Below are 23,356 nucleotides of genomic sequence, written 5' to 3'. Positions count from 1 at the left end.
AAGACTGACGTGCGTGGTAATTTGCAGTGTCTCTGGCTATGTTCCAAGGTAAAAAGCTAATATCCGATTTTCTGTGCTATAGTAATGGATTATTCAGGTGTTTTTGTCCAATAGAAAATTTTCTTCTACAAGGCTGAGACTGTGTTGATCTTCTACGAGAGCTGCTTTAATAAGTCCCTGGCCTAAATGATAAAACATTGAAGCCAAAAAGCTGGAAAGGCTTTCGAAAAATTAACTAATTAAAAACGGTTGAATTTTTATAAACATATGCAATACTTTTTTGGTTTATTCTTCAGGATTCAACCATTTTTTAGGTCTAGGAGATAGAAAAGATATAAGCAGATTCCGACGGATACTAGGGAGAGATACTCATTGATCTTCACTGGTTGAAAATGGGTACGTTATTATCTCTGAACGGAATAATCATAAGTCACCTATATCCCAACAACTCCGTCCAGTTATGAACCTATTGTTTGATAACTGATAATATGAGGTAGCAGCAAAGTGCTGTCGATATTTGAATGGATTTCCAAGTTCATATTACCTGAAAATCTGGATTTCTCATTAAATTTCATTCTACTTTAAAACAGAAAAAATCGCGTGGATTCAACAAACCTAAGTCTCGATCAATTTCCTTCAACTGTCACTTAACATTCAAGGATCTATTCGTTACACTAGATCAATTAGACCGCGAAAATGGGAACAAAAATAATTTTCCTTCCCCTCCGATATAATAATAAACATATAAATTAATGTAATGCACATCGTTTCTCATTCGCTCCGGACATACTCACCTGGCGCCAACGGTTCTAATTGGCCAAATAAACCACGAGCCAGTAAACGTACGATGTAAATTAAACACGTTTCTGCTGACACTCAAAAACCATTCCCTGGCATGCTCCTTATTCCCTAGGCTTGCTTCAAAAACCCCACCCATCGGAAGCGGGATGAAGTTGCCTGCCGCTCGGAGTTAAGACATGGCATAATTCATTAGAAATTTCTGGCGAAAAAATAAGAAAGAAAACAGATGCTGAAAGGTCCCGAGTGCAAGAGATGATTTATGCGGGCTGATGTCACGAAACGAAAGCAAATAAAAAGAAAAAGTTCAGATTGATGATGTTTCGACGATTTTAACAGTAAAAACGTGCTAATTGCTGAACTCGTCGAAAACGTGAAACTCGTCACGCACTTTCAAGCTTCTTTTCCGGACCCGTACAAATTTTGGGTTAAAGAAAATAAACAAAACCTACCTTGAGCGGTGGAAGCGCATTCGTGATCGTCAGTCCGACACTTCGCAATCCTACGATCGGCGCAAAATCGGTCGTGTAAAGCTGCTGCAGTCCGTGAGTGGTCAACAGAACGGGAACGTTATGCTTTAACCGTTCCTGCTCGTACCGGACCAGCTGGGATAGATTGTTCAGCCCTAAACCGCTGTAGTTTGCATCGGCCAGCGTGTCCGTTAGACATTGGACGTCACCGAAGCCTAGATTTACACCCTGACCGGCGAGCGGGTGCACCCGGTGGGCGGCGTCTCTGAAAAGGGGGTGATGTTGAAGGAATTTTGAGCTCGGGTGAGTAATAGGATCCTTACCCGATCAAGCAGACTCCCTGACCGACGTAGGTACTGGTATGGCCAAGTCCAAGTGGGAAAGCAGCCCGTGAATTTTCTATTACAGCTTCGATGGCCGGAGCCGGTTCTAGTTTTTGGCCGGTCGTGGACGAAATTAGAGAAGTGATGTTCTTCGTTACATCGTCGATTATGTTATTGCGAGGGTATGTTTTGTTCTACGAAAGAAAATGGTTTTATTAGCCTACATTACAAACAGTTATTTTTTAATCCGATACTTACGAAAGCCTCGTTGACAGCCGCGACAAAGGATGGTTCGTTCAGTTGAAGTAACTGCTTCGCTTCCGTCACACTGGTGGACCAAACCAGAGAACTCATGTCGTCGCTAAGCGGCAGCAACGCTATGGGACCGGACGGTAAGAATCGCTGCCAAGCGGTCACGTTGTTCGCTGCTCCTGGTCCGAGTTTCAATGTGGCCACCACTCCCATTTGATTATAGGCAAGGGTGAAATTATCAACCGCCATTGCCTTACGTACCAGCGAGTTGTAACCGTCGGCTCCGATCTGTAAATGAGCATGATTATTATTTCCAGGTCACATACGTCACAGTGATGTGATTACAAGCGACGGTACCAAAATAGAAAGAGAACACGTTTCGAGAACAAAGTCCAGGGTTTTCTTTGAACAAATATTTTTTTTTTTTTTTTTTTTTTTTTTTGAATGCCGTCCGGTGTTGGTTAGGCAGAGTACGACACTAATAACTCTTTAGAACATGTCAACCTTTAAAAAAAATTAAATTTAAATACTTGTGGTGACGCCTTTTCTCCTGAATTCTAGGCTCGCGGCTCTTCTCGTACTGGATCAATAGCTCTAGTTAAAATGATCTTTTCGGCTACCAAATCATCTACAAACTTTAGCTGCTTTTAGCAACTGTCCTCCGGAATTTCTTTACTGCCTTTAAACAAACTACCATCCGCCCGCTTCGATTGACAACGAGTCACGTTGACTGAATTGATCGATGGAGGCGGCTGGTTCATTCTAAACTTACTGAATACCGATTGTTATCCTCCAGCTTCTCACTCTCCGACTCCGACTTTTCTTTGGCTGATTTTCCTCTCGCCAACCATCGATTAGTGGAGCAGATCAGCAAACGGAGTGTTAATTTTCCTCTTCCCATCGCCGAACAGAATGAGCGCTAGCAAGATCAGTTTTCGTGCGAATTTCCATCGAGCAACATCTCGGATAACGGTGTGCTCCGCGAGATTTAAATCCGTACCGATTGAGATAGGTGAAATAATCCAGCAGACTTGGGCACGTGGTTAGTGATCCTTTTTCGTTTTTGATCAAGTAGATGTACCACGGATTCGTAACAGTCAAGTGTCATATAATTAAGTGGATAAAATAATCCACCGGTTAGTCACCGTTGTGGATCGTACTTGTTGGGCGGGGTGTGTGATCCCTCGTTTAGCTCGTCGTTCCGTTTGTTGTTTTAGCATCTGTTTGAATTATTGCGGATCGTGTTCTAATTTTGGTGCTGCAATTCCAGACACGTTTAAAAAATCAAGTGGCACTGGATCCAGTTTACACTTTTCGGGTGCGACTTCGTGCCGTTAAAGTACGCGGTTGAGGGCCGTAATTAAGTGTTCTGAGAGATAGATGTCAAGAAAAGGAGGAATATGAGTTGCATCGCCGGAATATTCCGGCTAAAACAGAGGCCATCCATCATCACGCAGATGTGTGATGCGTGCGATGCTAACGCCGGATGGCGGGTGCTGAAATTTGAAACCACCGCAGCCGATGATGTCGAGAAGAAGAGGGGTGTGTCAGTGGAACGGAAGCTGCGGGGGCGATGTTTTTTATTCGCGTTTGGACGAATTTAGTATCTAATTAAAGGCAGATCTGCCACTTATGGAGAAACCGATTCGTGTTTGTTTATGAATTCTGCGTGGTATTTGGTCACGGAAGATGATGAACTAAGTAGGCGGAGGTACTTTCTGTCGGAATGGGAGCTGCGTGAGTGGCGTGTGTTGCAATTTGAACTAGTTTTGTGGAGGGTTTTTTCCAAGTAATTGTTGTACGCTGTCTCCGGCATTCTTGTGAATTGGAATCGCTTTAGTCCAAAACCGTCCGGTGATACACTGCCTCTGCCTTATTACTAAAGCAAAAAAAAAATCCCAGCTTTGACTGGGACTGTTGTGTGCAATCTCCCCTACATTTTTCCTTGTTTTTGCTTATTCACTTTGCCATGTTTTGAAAATTCCTCTGAACATGTAGCACCTACGTCATCCCGTGAGATCATACCCTCGGAGTCGAGCCGGAACGAATACTTAATCCACTTGGAAGGCGTTCTTGCATTGAGCTCTCCACTTCTCATACAGGCGTTGATTATCAACGCTCGTGGAAATTAGTCCACTTAGTTTCCTCGTCTTCATCTCCCATTACCACACACACTTCGATTATGTGTGAAAACTTTTCTGAAATTCATTGCGGTACGGTTCGATTCGTTACACGGTTCACGGTTGAATGCGGCTCATTCAGGCAGTCAGTTACCTGAAATTAGGACGTAACTAATGATGAGAACCAGCAACCTCTTTTGTGAAAGGACAATCATAAAATTCAGTATTGATTAATGATTCTTGCTTTGAACGGCGACAACTTTTGATAAATAGCATACAGTGCAAAATCATGTAAACAAACGTATTTCCATGCCAACAGCACGATCACGGTTGCCAGATTCCGCATACCATACGTCAAACTTAATTTAAACCGCGATCGATCGTTCGGAAACCGACGATGAAAAAACTATTCAGACCCGGACGGACGAACGATCATGAGGTTTCTTTCGTGGACCAATCGCAACCGTAACGAATGTTGACAGTTCTATACACCGAAACGATTGTGGTTGGTCCACTGTGCACACACCCTGGGTGATCATCGCCCAGCCAGAGCAATGACGCTTGTTTTTGAGCTAAATAAACAAATTCCGTACCGCACATAAGTCGGTCGGCGGGCACTTGCAGTAATGGCTTGTGCGTTGGGGGTGAAGTGACCCAAAAAGGATCGACAACCGACAGTTAGTGCACAGAGAAGATCGTCACTCTGATGGTTGACAATTGGTAGATATTTTAGAGATTGTCGGGTTCAAGAATCCTTTAAATTTATCATTACACTGTGCTACAGTAATTTTGAACTTTTCAAGTGATCTATTACAGGTTGTATAGGTCTCGTCAAATGCAACACGAAACGATTGTTATACACCCTCAAGGTCTAGATTTATAGCAAAATAAACCATTATTTGGGACCTTCGACACAAAAAATAGCAACGTTGCCAAAATTCCCACGGTATGCTATATTATACTGTTTTGTAACTAACTTTAAGCAATTTTGGAATAACAATATAAAAATTGCCACCTTTTTGATATTTTTCATGCAAAATATGCAAATGATTTGACAGTTTTCCAAAGGCACGTTCTTTTTCTAATGAAAACTCGCGTCCAATGACATTTTGATCATCAAAACTGACTAATGTCGGAAAAACACTGGATAAATGTCAGACTAATGTCGGACCAGTATTGGGATACCGGAGCAGGATCAATATTGGATACATTTCGGCCCAATAGTGTATCAATGTCGGATCGATATTGGACCAACGTCCACCCAATGTCTAACCCATATTGGATTAATAACGAATGTCGGGCCAATATTGGACCAATGTCGAACCATTATTGAATGAATGTTGGAACAATTTTGCTACAACTGCACAGTGGTCCAGAATGCAAATTTAGCAGGACTTTTGAGATTATACTAAAACTAAATAACTTAGCCTTATTAAGTCTTTGGAGAAGATTTCGTAGTTTGTGAGTCCCTTCTTTTTTTTAAACAACAGTTAGGGTGGTTATAATTTTACCAAAATCAAAAAATCAACTCTTTAATCATTTTAGCTAGAGCCAAACGACCTTCAGTGAAGTTACAGAACGACAATGTTGGAAAAGTTTGTTGAAGACATGTAAGCTCTATCTGTCATACTTTTTATTATACAACAAATTTAAAATCGAAGGTTAGGGTGTTTCTTAGTGTTTTTCAGAAAAACTGTTTTATTCAAATTACTTTTGCGGTATTGATTTAAAACCAAAGTGGGTTTCAGACAACTTTAAGATTGATCTAAAGCGAATAATTTGTTCCATGGCACCACATATCTAACTATTTAGTTGAAAAGTTATTAGCACAAAAAATGGGGTTTTTAGAACAACAATATCACTCATTTGGGCAAACAAATGATAATTCTTTTTTAACTATAAATAAGGTCATAATTGGAGTAATAAATGAGCAAAAAATGGCAAACGCGATATTTTTTTAAATTTTATGAAATTGATTTAAAAAAATCTATTTTTGATGTATTAATAGAAGCTCGAATTTTAATGCGTTAAAAGAAAATGTTCATCTTCAAAAACTCTAAAAAACATCCGAAGGTAGGGAAAAATGAAAACTGAAAAAAGTTATAAAAAATTTGGTTCTTCATTAATTGACACTTTTTATAATGTTTAAATTATTTTCACGGTAGACAATATAAACAAGACAGTTTCGTTTTCATAATAAAATACTGCACTTTACAATACTTTTCTATTATTATAAGTAGTGGGTAGGGTGGTTCTAAATTTATTAAAATCAGAAAATTAACTTCCTAATGGTTCGAGATAGGGTTTCGCTGCCTTGCAGAAAATTGAGGAAACTAAAATTTTGAAAAACTTTGTCGAAGACACTGAAGCTCTATGTCGTGTACTTTTCATTTTACAAGAAATTTACCGAAAAAAAGTTAGGATGTTTCTAACAAATGGTTTTCTTTGTAGAACTTTTGCAGTTTTGATTTTTCATTAAAATCACTTTAGAAATACTTTTAGATATTTGAAGGAGAACAATTTGTACTAATATACCGAACCTCTAGCATCACTCGTTAGAAAGCTATATATACTTTTTACTAAAAATGAACTATTTTTGAGTAAATATTGCAAGACATAAAAAATATCGTATTTGCCATTTTTTTGGTGATCTATACTACAAAGCGTGCTATTTCATATGACAGCAAATTGAAGGGGTGGGCGTAGCGTAGTTGGTAAATCGATTGCCTTGTACGCAGCGCACCTGGGTTCGAGTCCCGACCCCGCACATAGGGCTAGAAATTTTTCATAAGAGATCTTTCTAACCCGAAAGAGGCGAATGACCTTAAGGTTAAAACCTCTATAATCGAAATAAAAAAATATGACAGCAACGGTATTTAATGTAGGTGTCCATATCGAAGACAATGCTTTTCGAAAAAGTTATGTTTTTTTATATAAAAATTCTCAAAACTTTGAAACGAAAAAAGTTTAGTAGTTTGTGTTTTAAAGAAAATTAATTTAAAATAACCTTCAAGTTGTTCAAAGGGTACTAAAAAGTGTAAAATAAAAACTGCAAAAGTTATAGAAATAAAACCGTTTTTTAAGGAACACCCTTGAGCTTACATTTGGATTTCTTGTGCAATGGAAAATATAAAAGCTACAGATTGCATGTTTTCAGCAAATTTGTCTAAACTGTGTTACTCTACGACTTCATCGAAGACAGTAAAGCTCTATCTCGAATTGTTAAAAAGCTCCATTTTAAAAATTGCTGAAATTAGAACCACCCTAGCATCTGTTTAAACACAAAGAAGGGCTTTGCAAAGTACAACAACTTTGCAAAACATATTGTAAGGCTAGGTCATTTAATTTTAGCAAAAAGTTCAAATTCCGGCTAAATTCACATTCTGGACCACTGTGCACTGTCGAACCAATATTGGGTCAATGTGAAACCACAGATAACAGACGTTTAGGCTAGAACAAAATTTCTGCAAAAACCTGTGTAAACTTTCAAATTGATAAACGTTGGAAATCCGTGTTTCACTATTGCCACTGCGCAACTGTTTGCTACACATGTACGTTTGCCAAACGTGTTTCATGCGTCTTATTTATTCGGAATTTCAGCAGCGGGTATTTACACACGATTCAAATCGAGCCTAAACGTCTGTTATCTGTGGTGAAACCAATATTCGGTGAATGTTGGAACAATATTACGCAAATATGGGAAAAAATATTGGAAGAATATTGAACCAATGATGGACCAATATTGAACTAATGCCAAATATTGGACCAAGGCTGGAACAATATTGGATGAATGTCGGAATAATATTTGACGAATGTCGGAACAATATTGACAAATGCCGGACCGATATCGGAGAACGTCCGAACGTCGGAGCAATATTGAATGAATAATGGAACCTAATTCTACCAATGTCGGACCAATATTGGCCAAATGTTGGGTCAATATTTGATCAATGTCGGTTGGAATAATGTTGGACAAATTTTGGACCAATATTGGGTGAATGTCGGAACTATATTGGATGAAAGTCGCAAAAAATACTGAATGAATGTGGGACTAATATTGAACCAATGTCGGAACAATATTGAACCAATGTCGTACCAATATTGGATGAATTTCGAAACAGAGTTGTACGGATATTGGACCAGTGTCATGCCAATATTGGACCAATACTGGACCAATGTCGGACCGATATTAAATGTCGAGCCAATGTTGGAATAATGTCGAACAAATATTGGATTAATATCGAGAACCAATGGTGGATGAATTGTTCCGCCATTCATATTGTACCAATATCGGACCAATATTGAATCAATGTCTAATGAATATTGGAATGTCGGGCCAATATTGGATAAATGTCGTACCAATGTTCAATGAATGTCGCACCAATGTTAGATGAATGTCGCACCAATATTGGATCAATGTTGAACTAATATAGGACCAAAGTCGGAGTAATATTATATGAATGTCGGACGAATATTGGATGAATGTCGGATTAATATTGGACCCATGTCAAACCGATAGTAGACTAATGTCGGACGAATATTGTATGTGAATGTTGGATTAATATTGCAAAAATGTCGGAGCTATATTTGGAGTAATGTACGACCAAAATTGTACAAATGTCGGACCAATATGGAACCAATATCGGGCCCATATTATTGGCTGGAATCAAAACTCGTCGAAATGTCAATTGACGATAGGTTCATCCGGAGTGTTCATTTGTGTTTACATTAGCGTTGCCAATTTTATTTTGTGTCCACCACCCAATGTGGCTACGCCACATCGCTTTTGCGCGTGCTGTCCGACTTCGCTACCGCTCAGTAGGACTTAAGCTAGAGATAGCCCCTATGTTTGAGTAAGCCGGGCAAACGAGTGGATCACAGGTTCGCTTGCTTCCGACGGCGGGTCGGTGGCCACCTCGACCGGCGGATCCTCAGAGGCTTTGCGCTGCTTCGGTTCCTAGGCCTCGGTTATGCGGCTAAGCCGCATCGAAATGGTACCCCTTAAACATTCTAACTAGAATCGATTGTGTCACGGGAGCCGGAATACGTATTAGAACCAACCAGTATTCCGGCTGAGCTTAACTGGGAAGTTTAGTAAAATTTAATCTGGAAATTAAAATTTTCTGGCAACGCTCCAGCATCCCGTTGAATTCTAACGATTTCACCACCTGGGTGCTAGGTTGACGATATGAAATGAAGTTTGTTTACTTTCGACAAGTTTTGATTCGAGCAAACAACATTCAACCCCAATATCGGAACAATATTGTACCAATGTCGGAATAATATAGAACTAATATCGAGCTAACATTGGATGAATGTCGAACGAATGTCGCAAAAATATTGGATCAGTGTCGAACCAATATTGGATGAATGTTGAAAAAATTTCGTACCAATGTCGGACAAATCTTCGACCAATGTCGGACAAATATTGGACCCCTGTCGAACCAATATTGGACCAACGTCGGAACAATGACGGACCAATGTTGGACGAGTATCGGAACAATTTCGTACCGTTGTCGAAGCGATATTGGACCAATGTCCAACCAGTGTCCGGATTAGATGTCGTAGGTCATTTTGTTACAAGAAATAGGATCGGGTGAGCCAGATTCTTGACACGCAAACGCCGTTTGGAATGCTTGAGATAAAGTTTCTTCAAGTGTTATTCATAATGGACAATACTTTTTCGTATTTTGATGATTTTTATTATAGGGGAACATGGGGAGACTTTAACAGATTTTCAGCAAAACCTGCATAAATCTCTAAAACAGTTTTCAATTCTTCAAAACTCGTTGAGATATGATTTGCAAAGGTATTGTGCGTGTTCATGATTTTTTTGCAGAATTTTTAATTTTCTTTTGCAAGAGTTATAAAAGTTTTTCTGTGAACGTTTTTTTTTTTGGTCAAGTCTCCCCACTACGGTTGACTTGACAAAAAAATAGAAATCAGGACAAAAAATAATGACATGAAACATACTGTAATCCTTTTTTCCGTATTGTCGAGATCCTTAGGTAGCAGTAAAAATATAAAAGGGTTGCATTTCTTTAATTTCGATTTTTAAAATTTATTTCCTTTTACGGATTATCTGTACTGCTTACATTGCATGCTCACATGTTAGGAAGATTACTGCTAACTTTGATTACTAGTACAAAAAGATATAGACTAATGTTTTAGGTGGGATTTTTGTGTGATCTGATTAACATTAACAATAGGTATAATAAATATCAGAAATTTTGTATCTTTCTACAGTTTATTACCACTAGGTCAAGTCTCCCCATAAAATCTTGGTCAAGTCTCCCCAACATTAGTTCTTACGTTCAATGTCGAGCAAATTCTAGTAATAACTATTTCAATGTTCCGATTAATGAAAAGTAATTCATAAGGAATAAGATGTGATATAAGTACTTTAAAAGTAATTATTAGTCGAGTAGATATGTCCATACAAAGTTTGATAAAAAATTACATCATTTTTTTCTTTTTTTTGTCGAAGAAATGAGCTGACTTCTCCGTGGCAAAATTGTGGAGATTGCTTTCGCGAATATCTTTGCTGAACAAACTAAGTTTGTTCTTTAAATGATTTAGAAGTTATAGCTCGTTAAATTTGGATGGCACATAATTTTTTCAAATGTTTTCATTCATACGAGTTTCATAAATTATTCCAATAGTCAAACTACACATTTTTCATTAACACATTTTTATCTGAAGGTTTTTTGAAATATGGGGCATTTTTTGAAAACCAATAGTTTTTCTTTTAAAAAATCTGTAACACTACTGGAGACAACAAGAGACAAGTGAAATTTATTGAATTTTGCAATAATTTGGACCGAGGCCGAATAGATAATAGACCAAAGATATCTCTGGGAAGATAGATATATTGACAATTCGAACAACTTTCTGGAATATACTTTATCTACAATATTTAAGAAGTCATGTTTAAAAGATAGACATTATTCACAAGCAACGGTACATTACTTCGATTGTGCTATAAATAAAGATTTTTAGCCGTCAATAGAGATGCTCGTAAAAATAGGTTCTTCAATATTTCTAAAGATTTTGTCTTGATTTCTTTGCCTTAAAAAATTGCAGCAAATTTCACTTCAAGGTGGATTAATCACTGTAACTATATCAATAAAATAAAGGTCTTGAATCATCATAAAACATATCAAAAGACCCCAAGTAACAACTAAGCCGTAAAAATCGCATCAATTCGGTTCTATAGCCGCGTATAGAGCAAGAGTAATTGAGCTTATAGGCATCATATTTTACATGAGTGCTGTTCAAAAGCCACTTTTGGCGAATTATTCGGCTGATATACAGCTTACTCCCACTTTTCCATCGCGCCTATGGAGAAATGTCAAAACAATTTGTGTAATGGGTGGAACCCACTAGTTAAAAAAAAACAAAACGAAAATGGTGGAAAAGTTGTTTTTCATTCTTTCTATCTTTCATGATCTATCTGCCACATGTGTTTGACTTTTTTCAATACAGCGTTTGAGCCAGGTTCGAACTTCTAGCAGATATGGGGATTAAGTTGTTCCAGTGCGCTTGCTGTTTGATCCATTTGGGCATTTGGCTGTATGAATGATATTTGTCGTTCTTAAATCGAACGTTTTTTTGTTTTGATTGGAAGTTCATTTCACTTACTGACGAGCTGAAGCATGGTTTTGGGAATATTTTATTTTTCAAATTATCTCCCTTTCTACACTAAACTAAAATTTATTAAAGGTTTGATTCCCTTTAATTTGTTTGTAACAAATCTCCGAAGCCGATAAGCTTTTTCTTGTGATTACAAAGTGCTCCATATCATATTTGTTTTGATTTGGACATCATTGTTTTAGATTAATAGAAATGTCAACCATTAACAGCATTATAACGGCATCGCTGACTACCGCTTACGGCTCACGGGTTTTTAGGCTCTAAAGTATAGCTTCATATACCCATATACGGTCTATTTTAATGCTTAATGTTCGTAGTGCTTATAAACATTCGCAAAGCTTGTATGAAACTTATAAACATTTGCAAAGCTGATATACAGCTTATAAACATTTGTGAAGCCCATGTAAAGCCTATAAACATTGGACAGCTCTTATATAGTCAATATGCTGCTTACTTTAGTGCTTAGTGGTTTGCTGGGACGTCATTGCTGTACGCTGGTTTTGGGCGAAAAAAACCACTGTGCAATGCCGGAAAAATATTGTACCAATGTCGGACCAATATTGAATCAACTTCAGCCAATATTAGAAGAACGTTGAAATAATATTAGGTAAGTGTTCCAATCTTGGACCAATGTCAGAACAATATTGGACCAAGGTCGAGCAAATATAGGATCAATTTTAAACCAATTTCTGATTAATGGATGAATTTCGGAACAATATTGGATGAACGTCGGAACAATATTGGAAAAACGTCCGACCAGTATTGAACCAATGTCCGATTAATATTGGACCAATGTCGGACCAATGTTGGATGAAAAGTTTTTTTTGAATTTTTTTGGATAAATGTACCAATGTCGGATCGAAATTGGAATAATATCGGATCAATATTGAATCAATATTAAGCCAATATTAGACCAACTAACGTCGAACTAATATTGAATGCATGTCGGGCTGATATTTGACCCATGTCGGACCAATTTTGGACAAATGTCGGACCAATGTTGTGCACATATTGGATGAATGTCGGACCAATATTGAACCCATTTCGGATTAATATTGGAACAATGTCGGGTCAATATTTGGTGAACGTAGGAACAATATTGGATAAATGTCGGACCAATGTTGAATCAAAATTGCACCAATGCCGGAACAATTTAGGACCAATGTCGGACCAATATTGAATCAATGTCTGATTAATATTGGACGAATGTCGGGCCAAGGTTGGGCCAATATTGAATGAAGGTCGAGTCAATATATGTCGGAACAATATTGGACCAATGTCGCACCAATATTGGATCAATTTTATTCAATATTGGACTAATATCGGGAAAATATTGGAAAAATATCGGTCCAATTTCGAAGTGATATTGGATCAATACGGGATCAATTTGATTTTTTCCAATATTGGACCAATGTCGGAAAAATACTGGATCAATATTGGACCAATCTCGGACCAATGTTGTACCAAAATTGCACCAATGTCGAATTAATATTAAATGAATGTCGGACTGATATTGGACCAATGTCGAATTTAAATTAGTCGAATTTCGGGCCAATGTTGTACCAATATTGAATGAAGGTCGAATCAATATTCGATGCCTGTCGGAACAATAATATCGATCTGTATGGGATCAATTTGATTTTTTCCAAGTATGGACTAATGTCGGAAAAATACTGGATTAGGCACACAATATTAGGCCAATGTCTGACTAATACTGGATGAATGTTTGATCAATATTGAACCCATTTCGGACCAATGTTGGACCAATATTTTGTAAACGTCGGATCGACATTGTACATATATCGAAACAATATTGAACCAATATCGCACCAATATTGGATCAATTTTGATCCAGTATTGAACCAATATCAAACTAATATTGGATGAATGCTGGACCAATATTGGACCTATGTAGAACCAAAATTGAACGAATATCAGACTAATATTAAACGAATGTCGAACCATTATTGTATCAGTGTCGGACCAATATTGAATGAAGACAGGAACACTGTTGGATAAATGTCGGACCAATGTTGAACCAAATTGCACCAATGTCGAATCAATATGGAATGAATGTCTGACCAATATTGGACCAATGCCGGAACAATTTTGGACAAATGTCGGACCAATATTGAATCAATGTTGGTTTAATATTGGACCAGAGTCGTACCAGTATACGTTGAATGTCGGACTAATATTGGACCTATGTCGAACTTAAATTAGACGAATGTCGGGCCAATGGTGGACCAATATTGAGTGAAGGTCGAATCAATATTGGATGAATGTCGGAACCATCTTGAACCAATGTAGAACCAATTTCAATGTTATGCAATATTTAACCAATGTCGGGCAAATATTGGTTGATTGTCGGTCCAATATCGAATTGGATCAATGTCGTTTCAATATGGGACCAATTTGATTTTTTTCCAATGTCGGAAAAATACTGGATCAATATTGGACCAATGTCGGACTAATGCTGGATAACGACGGAACAATATGAGACAAATGTCGAACCAAGATTGGACAAATATCGAGCGAATATTGAATGGAGGTCGGACCAATCGTTGATAAAGGTCGGAACAATATTGAAACAAAATCGGACCAATATTGTGACAATGTTGGACCACTATTGAACTAATGTCGAAACAATATTACGTTGATGTCGGACCAATATTTGGTCAACATTGAAGAAATATTGGTAAATATCGCTCTAATTTACGAAAAGTTATTTTCAAAATTCTGAGAGCCTCAGCAAACCTTAAGCTAATTTTCAAGAGTAATAACTTTGTTGAAAACCGAGTTGTCAATTCAAAACTCGACAAACATATGATTACAGCGTACACGCTCATTCAAAACTACTGAAATTTGAGTTTTTATGAATGAGCGTGAAGAATATTTTGACAGTTGGCTTTATTTGAATGCAAATTCCGAACAAGAGTTCACAGCAGCTTATGAAAAGCGGACCCTATACGAGACAGAAATATGGTCAATAAATATATTGATAAGACTGCTTCAATCCATCAATCCCATTTAAACTTCACAGAATCAATATTTTCAAGATGACCTTACACCATCAATATATTGATCAATATATGATTTATTGTTAATATTTCTGCTCGTATAGGGCCCGCCAAAGAGAACGTTTTTCTCTTTTGTTTACTGCCAACATCTGTGATTGACAAGTAACGGTTTGTGTGAAATTTCCACTGAAGGTGAATTTTGACAGTTGGCTAATACGCCGTAATCATATCGACGAGAACATTTCAAATGGGCCGATAAACAAAACGTAAACAATTCCGGTTAATACTTACTTCAAATGGACACTAACAAAGCTTTATACATACCTTAAATAAGCCGATTCTGAAACCTGGCTGTTGGGGAAATAATGGATTATTGAAAAGGCACATAAGCAAAATAACTTGTTTTGCTTTGTTCCCTTTCACTTCCCCTCAAAAATTAACGGCTCATAAACACCAAACAACAAAACGGAAAAATTTGTTTATGGGCCCTTTTCTTAATGAAAAAGACTATATTTGAAAAGGGAACAAAAACATCGCAACACCAAGAAAGGGATCAAAATAAACGTCACATAATCATTTGCTGTAAACAAAAGGGCTCACCCGCACGCACTATAAGCTAACGTCTCGCCGAAAAGGGATTATGGGAGAGGGCACAAAACCAGTGCGATGTCTCAAAAGGGACCAAAACATGTATCTACAAAAAACGTTCAAAATACAATTTTTTTAATAAATCTGTTATATTATTCGGTAAAAATGGTTAATTTAACACGGCATTGAGTTGTTTGGTCCTTAAATCAAGCTCCAGTTCATAAATGGGAATATAAAGTACGATGTAATTTTTCAGACGCCATTTTCTCAACATGAGCATATTGTAGATAATGCCTTATGAAATGTTGACGTCGATATGTTAGTCGAGAAATCACGTACACGCCACCGAAAAACTACCTAAAATTCAGTACTTTTGACTCAATCTCGTGGTATAGTGCAGGAAGGTAAAATTAGGTAAACCGTGTTGAAGGTAGTTTCCATTTAACTACGGCAAAAATAATAACTCAACCTTGAGTTTAATTTACTTAAATTTAAGTTGAATTTACCTAATTTTGAGTATACCCCAAAAAACTTAAAAGTACCTTACTGCACGGAAGACCTCGATTGAGTCGAATCTCTCGTTTTGTTTTTGACAACACTAATAAGTGCGAAAGCGACGCACAGCTCAAAAGTAACTAAATTTAAGTTAAAAGTACTTATTCTGTAAGTTATTTTATGGTTGCGTGTAAACCCACTTTGGCATAGTATTCATATTACCCGGCAAATCAAGTGCCAGAGGTGAAAAATGTACCAATTAAAGAGCAAAACTGTGCGACAAAGATCCATTTCGTAACTGACAAGCTTTGGCAACCGCTACAAAGAATCGTCTATAGAAATGTTTTGACGCGAGTTTTTTTCCTTTCAAAGTTTTTTTAGAAAAGTGTCCGACTGGTTTTGCCGTTAGTATCTACCGATGCGCTTTGAGGGCAGACTTCAATATGCTTCCCCCTAGCTTTATTCACCACCAAAGTCTAGCGGTGTCTGATCTAGCTAATGGGAAGCAAACATTGATAATAATATCTCAAGCCTGAACGCGATCCGCTGGAGCTAAACATAGATAACGAGTGTATTCTGCTTATAAGAGGCACTGGGGTAGATAGAGAATATTTGAGACTACCAACTAACAAAGAAACACTCAAAATTCTACGGTTTACTATGTACTTGCTCTTTTCGAGTACTAGAAGGACCACGATCCCTTCGGTTCTGCCAATCTTGACGAACGAATCTAGTGATCTCCCTTTCTTTCAGACTAGTACCGTTGGTAGCAGTTTTTTTTATTGATCGTGGCTAGGATCGTTGTATTCAGAGACTAATTAAGACGACGTATTGCTGAGTTTTCCATGGCTCAACAGGTTAATGTAGTACTAGATGTAATATAGTGCTAGACGATCCCTCGAAATGCCAAACAGAAAAATATCTTGGAAATTACTTCTTAACACCATTCTATGTACCATTCACTGAAAAAAAACTGCTTCAGTGGATTATAGGTACGAAATATTACAGACCCAAATCATCATGACACTATTTAAAAAAAATCAACGCATTTTTTCGTCATTTTTTAGGAAGAGCAGAATCATGTGACATACGAAAATAAATAAAATCTCAGTTCGCTTCAATCTCAACTAGTTATTACAGACTTTTTTCCGTTAGAATTTCAATCGTTTGTGGACACGTCAACCAACCACAACAACCAACGTGGTTGCTTTGATCATTTTAGAAGATAATTAGAATAGACGATCAAGGTATAGTGCTCAAGACGCCGAAGGTTGTCTAAATGGTTAATACACCGATCAGTTCCAATTATTGCCCAAATGAACCGAATGTTTAACTCACATGCTATGCTCCAATCACAGACTAACATACGTAACGTTAAGCAAAACCCCGTCCGTTTGTCTCTGGCGAAGGGTCAATCATTTAGACATTCTAGCATGTGCACCAGGTAGTACTTCGAAAAATATTTACATAACCCTTTCTTTTATTACCCTCACGTTCCAGGCGTGATCTTCCACGGAACCGATCGAATCACGCACGACTTCGACTTTTCCCGGTTTTTTTTCACCCATTTCGAACGCGACCGACATCGTTAACAATCCGCAGCGAAAACCAAGCTCGTTAAAATGTTGATTGTATGTTTTATCGGCAGCCAATGTCAAACAGCCGAACCAGTCGCCCCGTGCATTTTCCACTTGAGAACACCGGAACGCTTTCGGTACTGACGAGATGGGCATGGTCGCAGGGCGGTTCGGTAGATGTTGAGAGGAAAAACACGATCTCACAAAGTTTGTTTACATTTATACCTCTTCTGCTTGTTTATACGAAAACCCGGGGGCAGTGCCATTCGAGCTCTCAGTGTGTAGAGGAGACGATTATCGACTCGCAGAGCGTAATCCAACAACGTGAAACGTTTCTGAATCATTTTTCTTTTCCACATTTCAGAGGTTGGTGGGTGGTTCCTCAGATACAGGAAATCAACGGAAATGATGTCAATCGGAAACCGATCACTTTGACGAGCCTTATCAGCGAGCAGGGGACTTGAGAATGGAGGCAGTCAGATTCTCAATTATAGTAAGTTCGGTTTGCGTTTGGCAACACTGATGTGCGTGAGCGTGTGATTATTTGTGTAAGTGTGGGTATACGTATGTGTGAAGATGAATCGTCCAACAAAGTTTCTCAAAATCGTCCCAGTTTTTCTTTGTGTAATCTGATCTGATCATTGGCCAGTTTTGAAATCTAAACCAAACATTTTTTCTTCTTTAAAACCAACAGGAAAACGAAATGAAATGGGAGGACGAATATCGCATGTACTACCAGGACGGCGCGATCGACGACGGCCAAGACGAAGCGACGTACGCAACCTGCGGAACGGAGCGCTACCGGTTGAGCATTTCGAGCGAAAGTGATGTGGCCGGGGTGGAAATTTCCTCACCCAATCAACCGCATGATCTGTGCTACAACAGCAGCCGAGAAGGTCAGGAGGAAATCTGGGTCTTTTCCGATATCGAAAGCGCCCTCAAGGAGCTACCGGATGCGGAGAGGATCGGGGAATTGTTGAACAGTTTGGTGCCGGCGCAGGATATCCTGGTGGAGTACTGCTACAATCTAGACAGCAGTCTACTGCTAGCGGTTTGGACTAGTAAACATGACATGCTGAAGCAGCTGCTGCTACGGGACGGAGCTAACGTGAATGCAACCGATGGCTGGGGTCGAACGGCTCTGCATTTAGCCTGCTACATAGGCGATTACGGGGCGGTTGAGGTTCTGCTACAACATGGAGCCAAACCGCAAACTTGGGATAGGGAACGGAAAGCGACCCCTTTACACTGTGCGGCCAGGTCAGTATTAACGATTCGATAACCGAACATCTATCCAACCTTCTCACTGTATTCCAGCTGCGGTAGCATCGAATGCATCGCTCAGTTACTCGCGCAGGGCGTTGACATCAATGTCGGCATCGAGAAACATTCCCCCCTGCACTACGCCGTCCAGCGAAACAGTCGAAAGTGTGTTGAATTCCTGCTGAAAAACGGTGCCAACCCGAACACTCCGCAAGTGTACACTCAAACACCGCTTCACGTAGCGGCAGCCAACGGGTTTGTCGAATGTATGGACTTACTGCTAGAACACGGAGCCGACGCTCGCTCCCAGTACGGACAGAAAAAGATCACCGCCTTGCATCTGGCGGCTTCCGAAAACTATCTGGAATGTGTGAAGCTTCTCATCGCCGCCGGAGCAGACATCGACGCCCGCAATCGGGACCAACAGACTCCCCTTCATCTGGCTTGCCTTTCCCAGTGCCACGAATCGGTAACCTACCTGATCAGTCAGAACGCCGATGTCCACGCAATCTACCGCGACGGCCGAACGGCCCTGCACGCCTCCATTGTGAAGGAATCGCGCTTCTGGGACTGTACCCTCAGCTTACTAAGAGCAAAAGTGGACGTCAACCGGGCAGACAATTTCGGTTACACCCCGCTACATATCGCCGCTCTGAACGAATTCAGCAGCTGCGTGTTTATGCTGATCCAGTACGGGGCGGACATTACGGCACGAACGAACGGAGGCGTCTCCGCTCTGTCGTTCATTATCCGACGTACACCGGAAATCATCCCGAAGTTCATCGATAAGCTGGATACGGCGATCAGTGTGAACAGTATCCACGAAATCGGCGACGTAGACTGTGAGATTCGGCTGGATTTTCGACCGCTGGTGCCGAACAATGATCGAGGAGAGACGGAGCTGTTGCTAGCTTTCATCGAGGTCGGCCAGAGGCGTATCCTAAAGCATCCGCTGTGCGAAACGTTTCTGTTGCTCAAGTGGCGACGAATACGGAAGTTCTTCCTGTTTAGTTTGTTCTACCATGGACTGTTTGTGCTGCTGTTTACGACCTTCGTGCTGGGAGTTTACGTGAAGGACTGTCGAGTGCAGAGCTGTAAAACGTCCGCGTACGTGCCGGTTATTGGTTACATAGTCATTTTTCTCAATTTGGTTCTGATGACGAAGGAGATCTTCCAGATGATGCATGGGTTTCTGGGGTATGTGCGCTATTGGGAGAACTGGCTGCAGCTAAGTATTGGGATAGGGATATTTCTGTGCACGGTGAGACGCGTTAGCCTTAGTTGAAGTTTATCTGATGTCAGCTTCCATTTCAGTTGGATCCAACAGCAGAGATCAGCTCGGTTCCAACCTGGCAGCACCACGTGGCGGCGATCGTGATCTTCTTGGCCTGGTTGGAACTGATGATGTTGGTAGGTCGATTCCCGATCTTCGGACTGTATGTACAGATGTTCCAAACCGTGGCAATCAATTTCTCCAAATTCCTTATGGCCTACTGTTGTCTTCTGGTCGCGTTCGGTTTGAGTTTCTGTGTTCTCTTCCCAAATTATATCGCGTTTAAGAAGATTCTGAGAGGTTTGTTGAAAACGATCGTTATGATGGCTGGGGAGCTGGAGTTTGAAGACATTTTCTACGGAGAGAACCTGAAGATCGAATATCCTGGTACGGCCCACGGAATGTTTTTGGCCTTCGTGCTACTGGTAACCGTTATACTTACAAACCTTCTGGTTGGTCTGGCCGTCAGCGATATTCAAGGGCTGCAACAATCGGCCGGTTTGGATCGACTATCTCGTCAGGCCGAGTTGATTTCCCGCCTGGAAGGGTTGATGTTTTCCAGGATTCTTCGGAAGGTACCAATCCGATTATGGGCAATTTTCCAGAAGATTGCCCTTCTGAAAACATCTCGCTTGAAACTACACTTCCGGGTCAAACCGAACGATCCCAGGGAGAAAAGGGTAAGTGTTTAACTAGTCAAAAACTGGATAAAAATTGTCGTTACTAAGGGGACATTCCATTCTCAGATTCCAAAAGAATTGATCACTTCAATCTACAAACTGGTGGCGGAACGCCGGGAGCGAAACCAATCGATAAAGCGGAAACAAACCTTCCGCAATATGCAAACGTTTCAGAACTTTCTGGACGCCGACGATGGCACGGTAACACTACGGAGGCAGCGTTTCCGGAAACCGAGCAAAAACAGAACCATGTCCGAGAATCCGTATCTACAACCGCCTCGAACCGATGACGGACTGCTACCCAGGCACATCATAGCCGGTAGTGTACAACTGAAGGGCCTCGAGGAAGGCCAGAAACAGATGCTGAAGAAGCTGGATGAACTGACCAAAGAGGTTGAGATGCTCAAGGTGCGGGTGAAAAAGTTGTGATGTAGGTTGAAGAATAAAATAGATGTTTTCTTGTGTTTGCTAGAAAGAATTTTGAGTTGGCAAAGAAAAGATCCAAGATATTGGTGTAAATAGCTGCAAAATTTCTACATTTACCGTTCCCCGGATAACTGACATTTAAAATACGCACACTGAGATCTCGCACGGCACTCTCTTTAAGCCCAGATGCGGGTTGTTAGACCGCCAAACCGCCGCGAAAATTATTTTTTTCCCTCCAAATTCAAGCGTCAAAATGGCTCAATACCAACGCTTGAGGAAGTCGATCTTGGAAACGGCCTACTTAGTTTACTTAGCCTACTTTTCAGTATCCATTAAGGGTAGTCTGTGTGGGACCACAGCAAAGAAACGTGTCAAATAAACTAGTAAAAAAACATCCCCTAATTCAATTTAAAATGCTACTCACCAGCAACTCACAGCTAAGCCTTTCGCCATTGGCCAACCGAACCGTGCTCATTGCCGCGCCATCCCGTATCAAACTGCACTCTTCCACCTTAGACGAGTACCGGATTTGCACCTTATCCAGTCCTTCCAGCTGCCGATAGACACTAGCCAGCAGCACGTCGTTTTCCACAATCCAGGAAATATTTTCCGCCATATCGTCGTAGTTGAACGTGATCAGCGCATCCGAGCAAGCATCCCAAACTTGCATTTTCAGTACCGGTTTGACCCGGTTGGTGGCTTCGATGTGAGACCAGGCGCCGATCGTTTTCATCAGCCGGTGCGTTCCCTTGCTAATCGCCGACACTCGGTTGCTGTACGACTGACCGGTGGGAGGTTTAAAGCCAGCAGCTGCTTCCAGCAGCAGAATGCGCCGGTCGGCGAGACGAGGATTTTTACCTGAAATGTTGGTGAGCGTAATTTTCAATCACATCGAACCTTTTCATATTATTCAGACTTACCTAATGAGCATGCTAGGGTAGTTCCCACCATGCCTCCACCGGCAATGATTATGTCGTAGAATTCAGCTGGCTGTTCAGCGGGTGACGGCTCGGTCGACGCATTACGGACCAATCGCCATTGGGATGCCGCACAACGTACGGAAGTTGCTCTGAGCACTTTACGCGAAATTTGTGCTAGCATTAGACTCATTATGCAAACACTTTTTCGATTATTTACAATTAATTTAGCACGACAATCCTTTCAACAAATTTCGCAATGTTTTCAAACACGATTAACCATATAGTCGCTCGAGAAATAGTCGGGAGCAGAGATGCCAGGTACTTTTTTCAAATGTCTGCGATAATAATTTTAAAAGTCTGGGAAGAACAAAAAATGTCAGGAAAGCTAGTGTAACCAAAAGCCTTTATATTCAAAAATCTGCAAATATCTGCAACCAAACTAAGAAATCTGTAAATATCTGCAACCAAACTAAAAAATCTGCAAATATCTGCGTCATCGAAAAAATCTGCAGCTTAAATTAAAAGTCTGCCAATTTGCAGACTTGTCTGCAAATCTGGCATCTCTGGTCGGGAGTGGAAGAAAATTGATTTGACATATCGGCTTACACTCTAAAAAATAAAGGCCAGCTTGAAACAAAAACTCCAAGTTGAATTTCAACAAATCATAAAGAATACTATCTTTCCATATCATCTATTTAAGATATTATTACTTGATCTGATGCATAGTGCTAAACTGAAATTGATAAATAAACTGCCATTAAGAAAGAAAATCTAGATATATGTCAAAAAAAAAATTCTGCCAATTTTATAGACACAATTTATTTTGTACTTCTAAGTAAAACCAGAGACTAGAAAAACTCTAGAAAGAGAACTGCGGAGACTCCATTTTGGATCAATTGGATTCGCGTTTAGCTGTCAAAAAACGAATCCAATCGAACATTGCCTATCCTTACAACATAGGACGTGTTGCCAAAAATGCTGTTTTTCTCTCCGCAGTTCTCTTACCATGAGTTTTTCTAATGGAGACGACGCCCATAAACGGAAAGGCGACTACCCATTCACCAAATTTTCTGGCAGAGACCGTTCTGTTAGATTTCTACCAGTCTTTGTTTAGCAGCCCTGTCAGATTTCTGCTCGCGACCCGTCGGGTTAGCTGAACTAGGGTGAACTCTTCAGGTCGCCGTGCCCTCGCAAAAAGATAACAGAAGTTGAGCAAAGCGAAATTGATTCTGGCAGAGTTTCTGCCGGCATTTTGAACGATTTGTGCGAGAATTCGCTTAAATACAACAACCGCCCGGTCAGCAGTTAGCAAAAGTTTAGCAAAGCGAAATTGATGCTGGCAGAGTTTCTGCGAGCATTTGGCGCGATTTGTGCGAGAATTCTGGCAACGAATTCGCTCAAATGCAACAACTGTTTCTGACAGAAGCGGTTACACCAACCGATGCTGCTCACTTTCATCCAGAATCGAGCCAGAAATGTACGACCAAGATCTCTGCAC

At 40.0% G+C, this 23,356-nt stretch overlaps 2 protein-coding genes across 3 annotated transcripts; one reads left to right on the top strand and one right to left on the bottom strand.

The window, feature by feature from the left end:
* Positions 1 to 270: 270 nt before the first annotated feature.
* LOC131686832 (ubiquinone biosynthesis monooxygenase COQ6, mitochondrial) lies at positions 271 to 22,154 on the bottom strand. The gene is made up of 6 exons (XM_058970829.1): positions 21,859 to 22,154; positions 21,363 to 21,796; positions 1,850 to 2,131; positions 1,592 to 1,785; positions 1,251 to 1,533; positions 271 to 1,000 (listed from the first exon to the last, which is right to left on the bottom strand). The coding sequence occupies exons 1-6, from the start codon at positions 22,046 to 22,048 to the stop codon at positions 971 to 973; spliced, it is 1,413 nt and encodes a 470-aa protein (XP_058826812.1). The 5' UTR covers positions 22,049 to 22,154; the 3' UTR covers positions 271 to 970.
* Positions 2,740 to 20,974, top strand: LOC131686819 (transient receptor potential channel pyrexia). 2 transcript variants are annotated; one of them, XM_058970821.1, is made up of 6 exons: positions 2,740 to 2,855; positions 17,661 to 17,789; positions 17,991 to 18,556; positions 18,614 to 19,820; positions 19,874 to 20,512; positions 20,579 to 20,974. In XM_058970821.1, exons 2-6 carry the CDS (start codon positions 17,763 to 17,765, stop codon positions 20,939 to 20,941), a joined length of 2,802 nt encoding a protein of 933 aa, XP_058826804.1. In that variant the 5' UTR covers positions 2,740 to 2,855; positions 17,661 to 17,762; the 3' UTR covers positions 20,942 to 20,974. The 2 variants fall into 2 exon arrangements, with proteins under 2 accessions (XP_058826804.1, XP_058826798.1); XM_058970815.1 differs by having other exon boundaries at positions 2,740 to 2,885.
* Positions 22,155 to 23,356: the final 1,202 nt, after the last annotated feature.

The sequence above is a fragment of the Topomyia yanbarensis genome, chromosome 1 (assembly GCF_030247195.1).
Source record: "Topomyia yanbarensis strain Yona2022 chromosome 1, ASM3024719v1, whole genome shotgun sequence".
NCBI classification, from domain to species: domain Eukaryota; kingdom Metazoa; phylum Arthropoda; class Insecta; order Diptera; family Culicidae; genus Topomyia; species Topomyia yanbarensis.
Note: the sequence above shows the minus strand (reverse complement) of the source record. Positions and strands in the feature narration are given on the sequence as shown.

Coding starts and splice junctions, on each gene's coding strand:
- LOC131686819 (XM_058970821.1), top strand. CDS start 17,763: ATGGAGGCAGTCAGATTCTCAATTATA. Junction 17,790..17,990: donor CAGTCAGATTCTCAATTATA/GTAAGTTCGGTT, acceptor TAAAACCAACAG/GAAAACGAAATGAAATGGGA. Junction 19,821..19,873: donor TAGGGATATTTCTGTGCACG/GTGAGACGCGTT, acceptor CTTCCATTTCAG/TTGGATCCAACAGCAGAGAT.
- LOC131686832 (XM_058970829.1), bottom strand. CDS start 22,048: ATGAGTCTAATGCTAGCACAAATTTCGCGTAAAGTGCTCAGAGCAACT. Junction 1,786..1,849: donor CGGCTGTCAACGAGGCTTTC/GTAAGTATCGGA, acceptor TTTCTTTCGTAG/AACAAAACATACCCTCGCAA. Junction 1,534..1,591: donor CAGGGAGTCTGCTTGATCGG/GTAAGGATCCTA, acceptor CCCCCTTTTCAG/AGACGCCGCCCACCGGGTGC.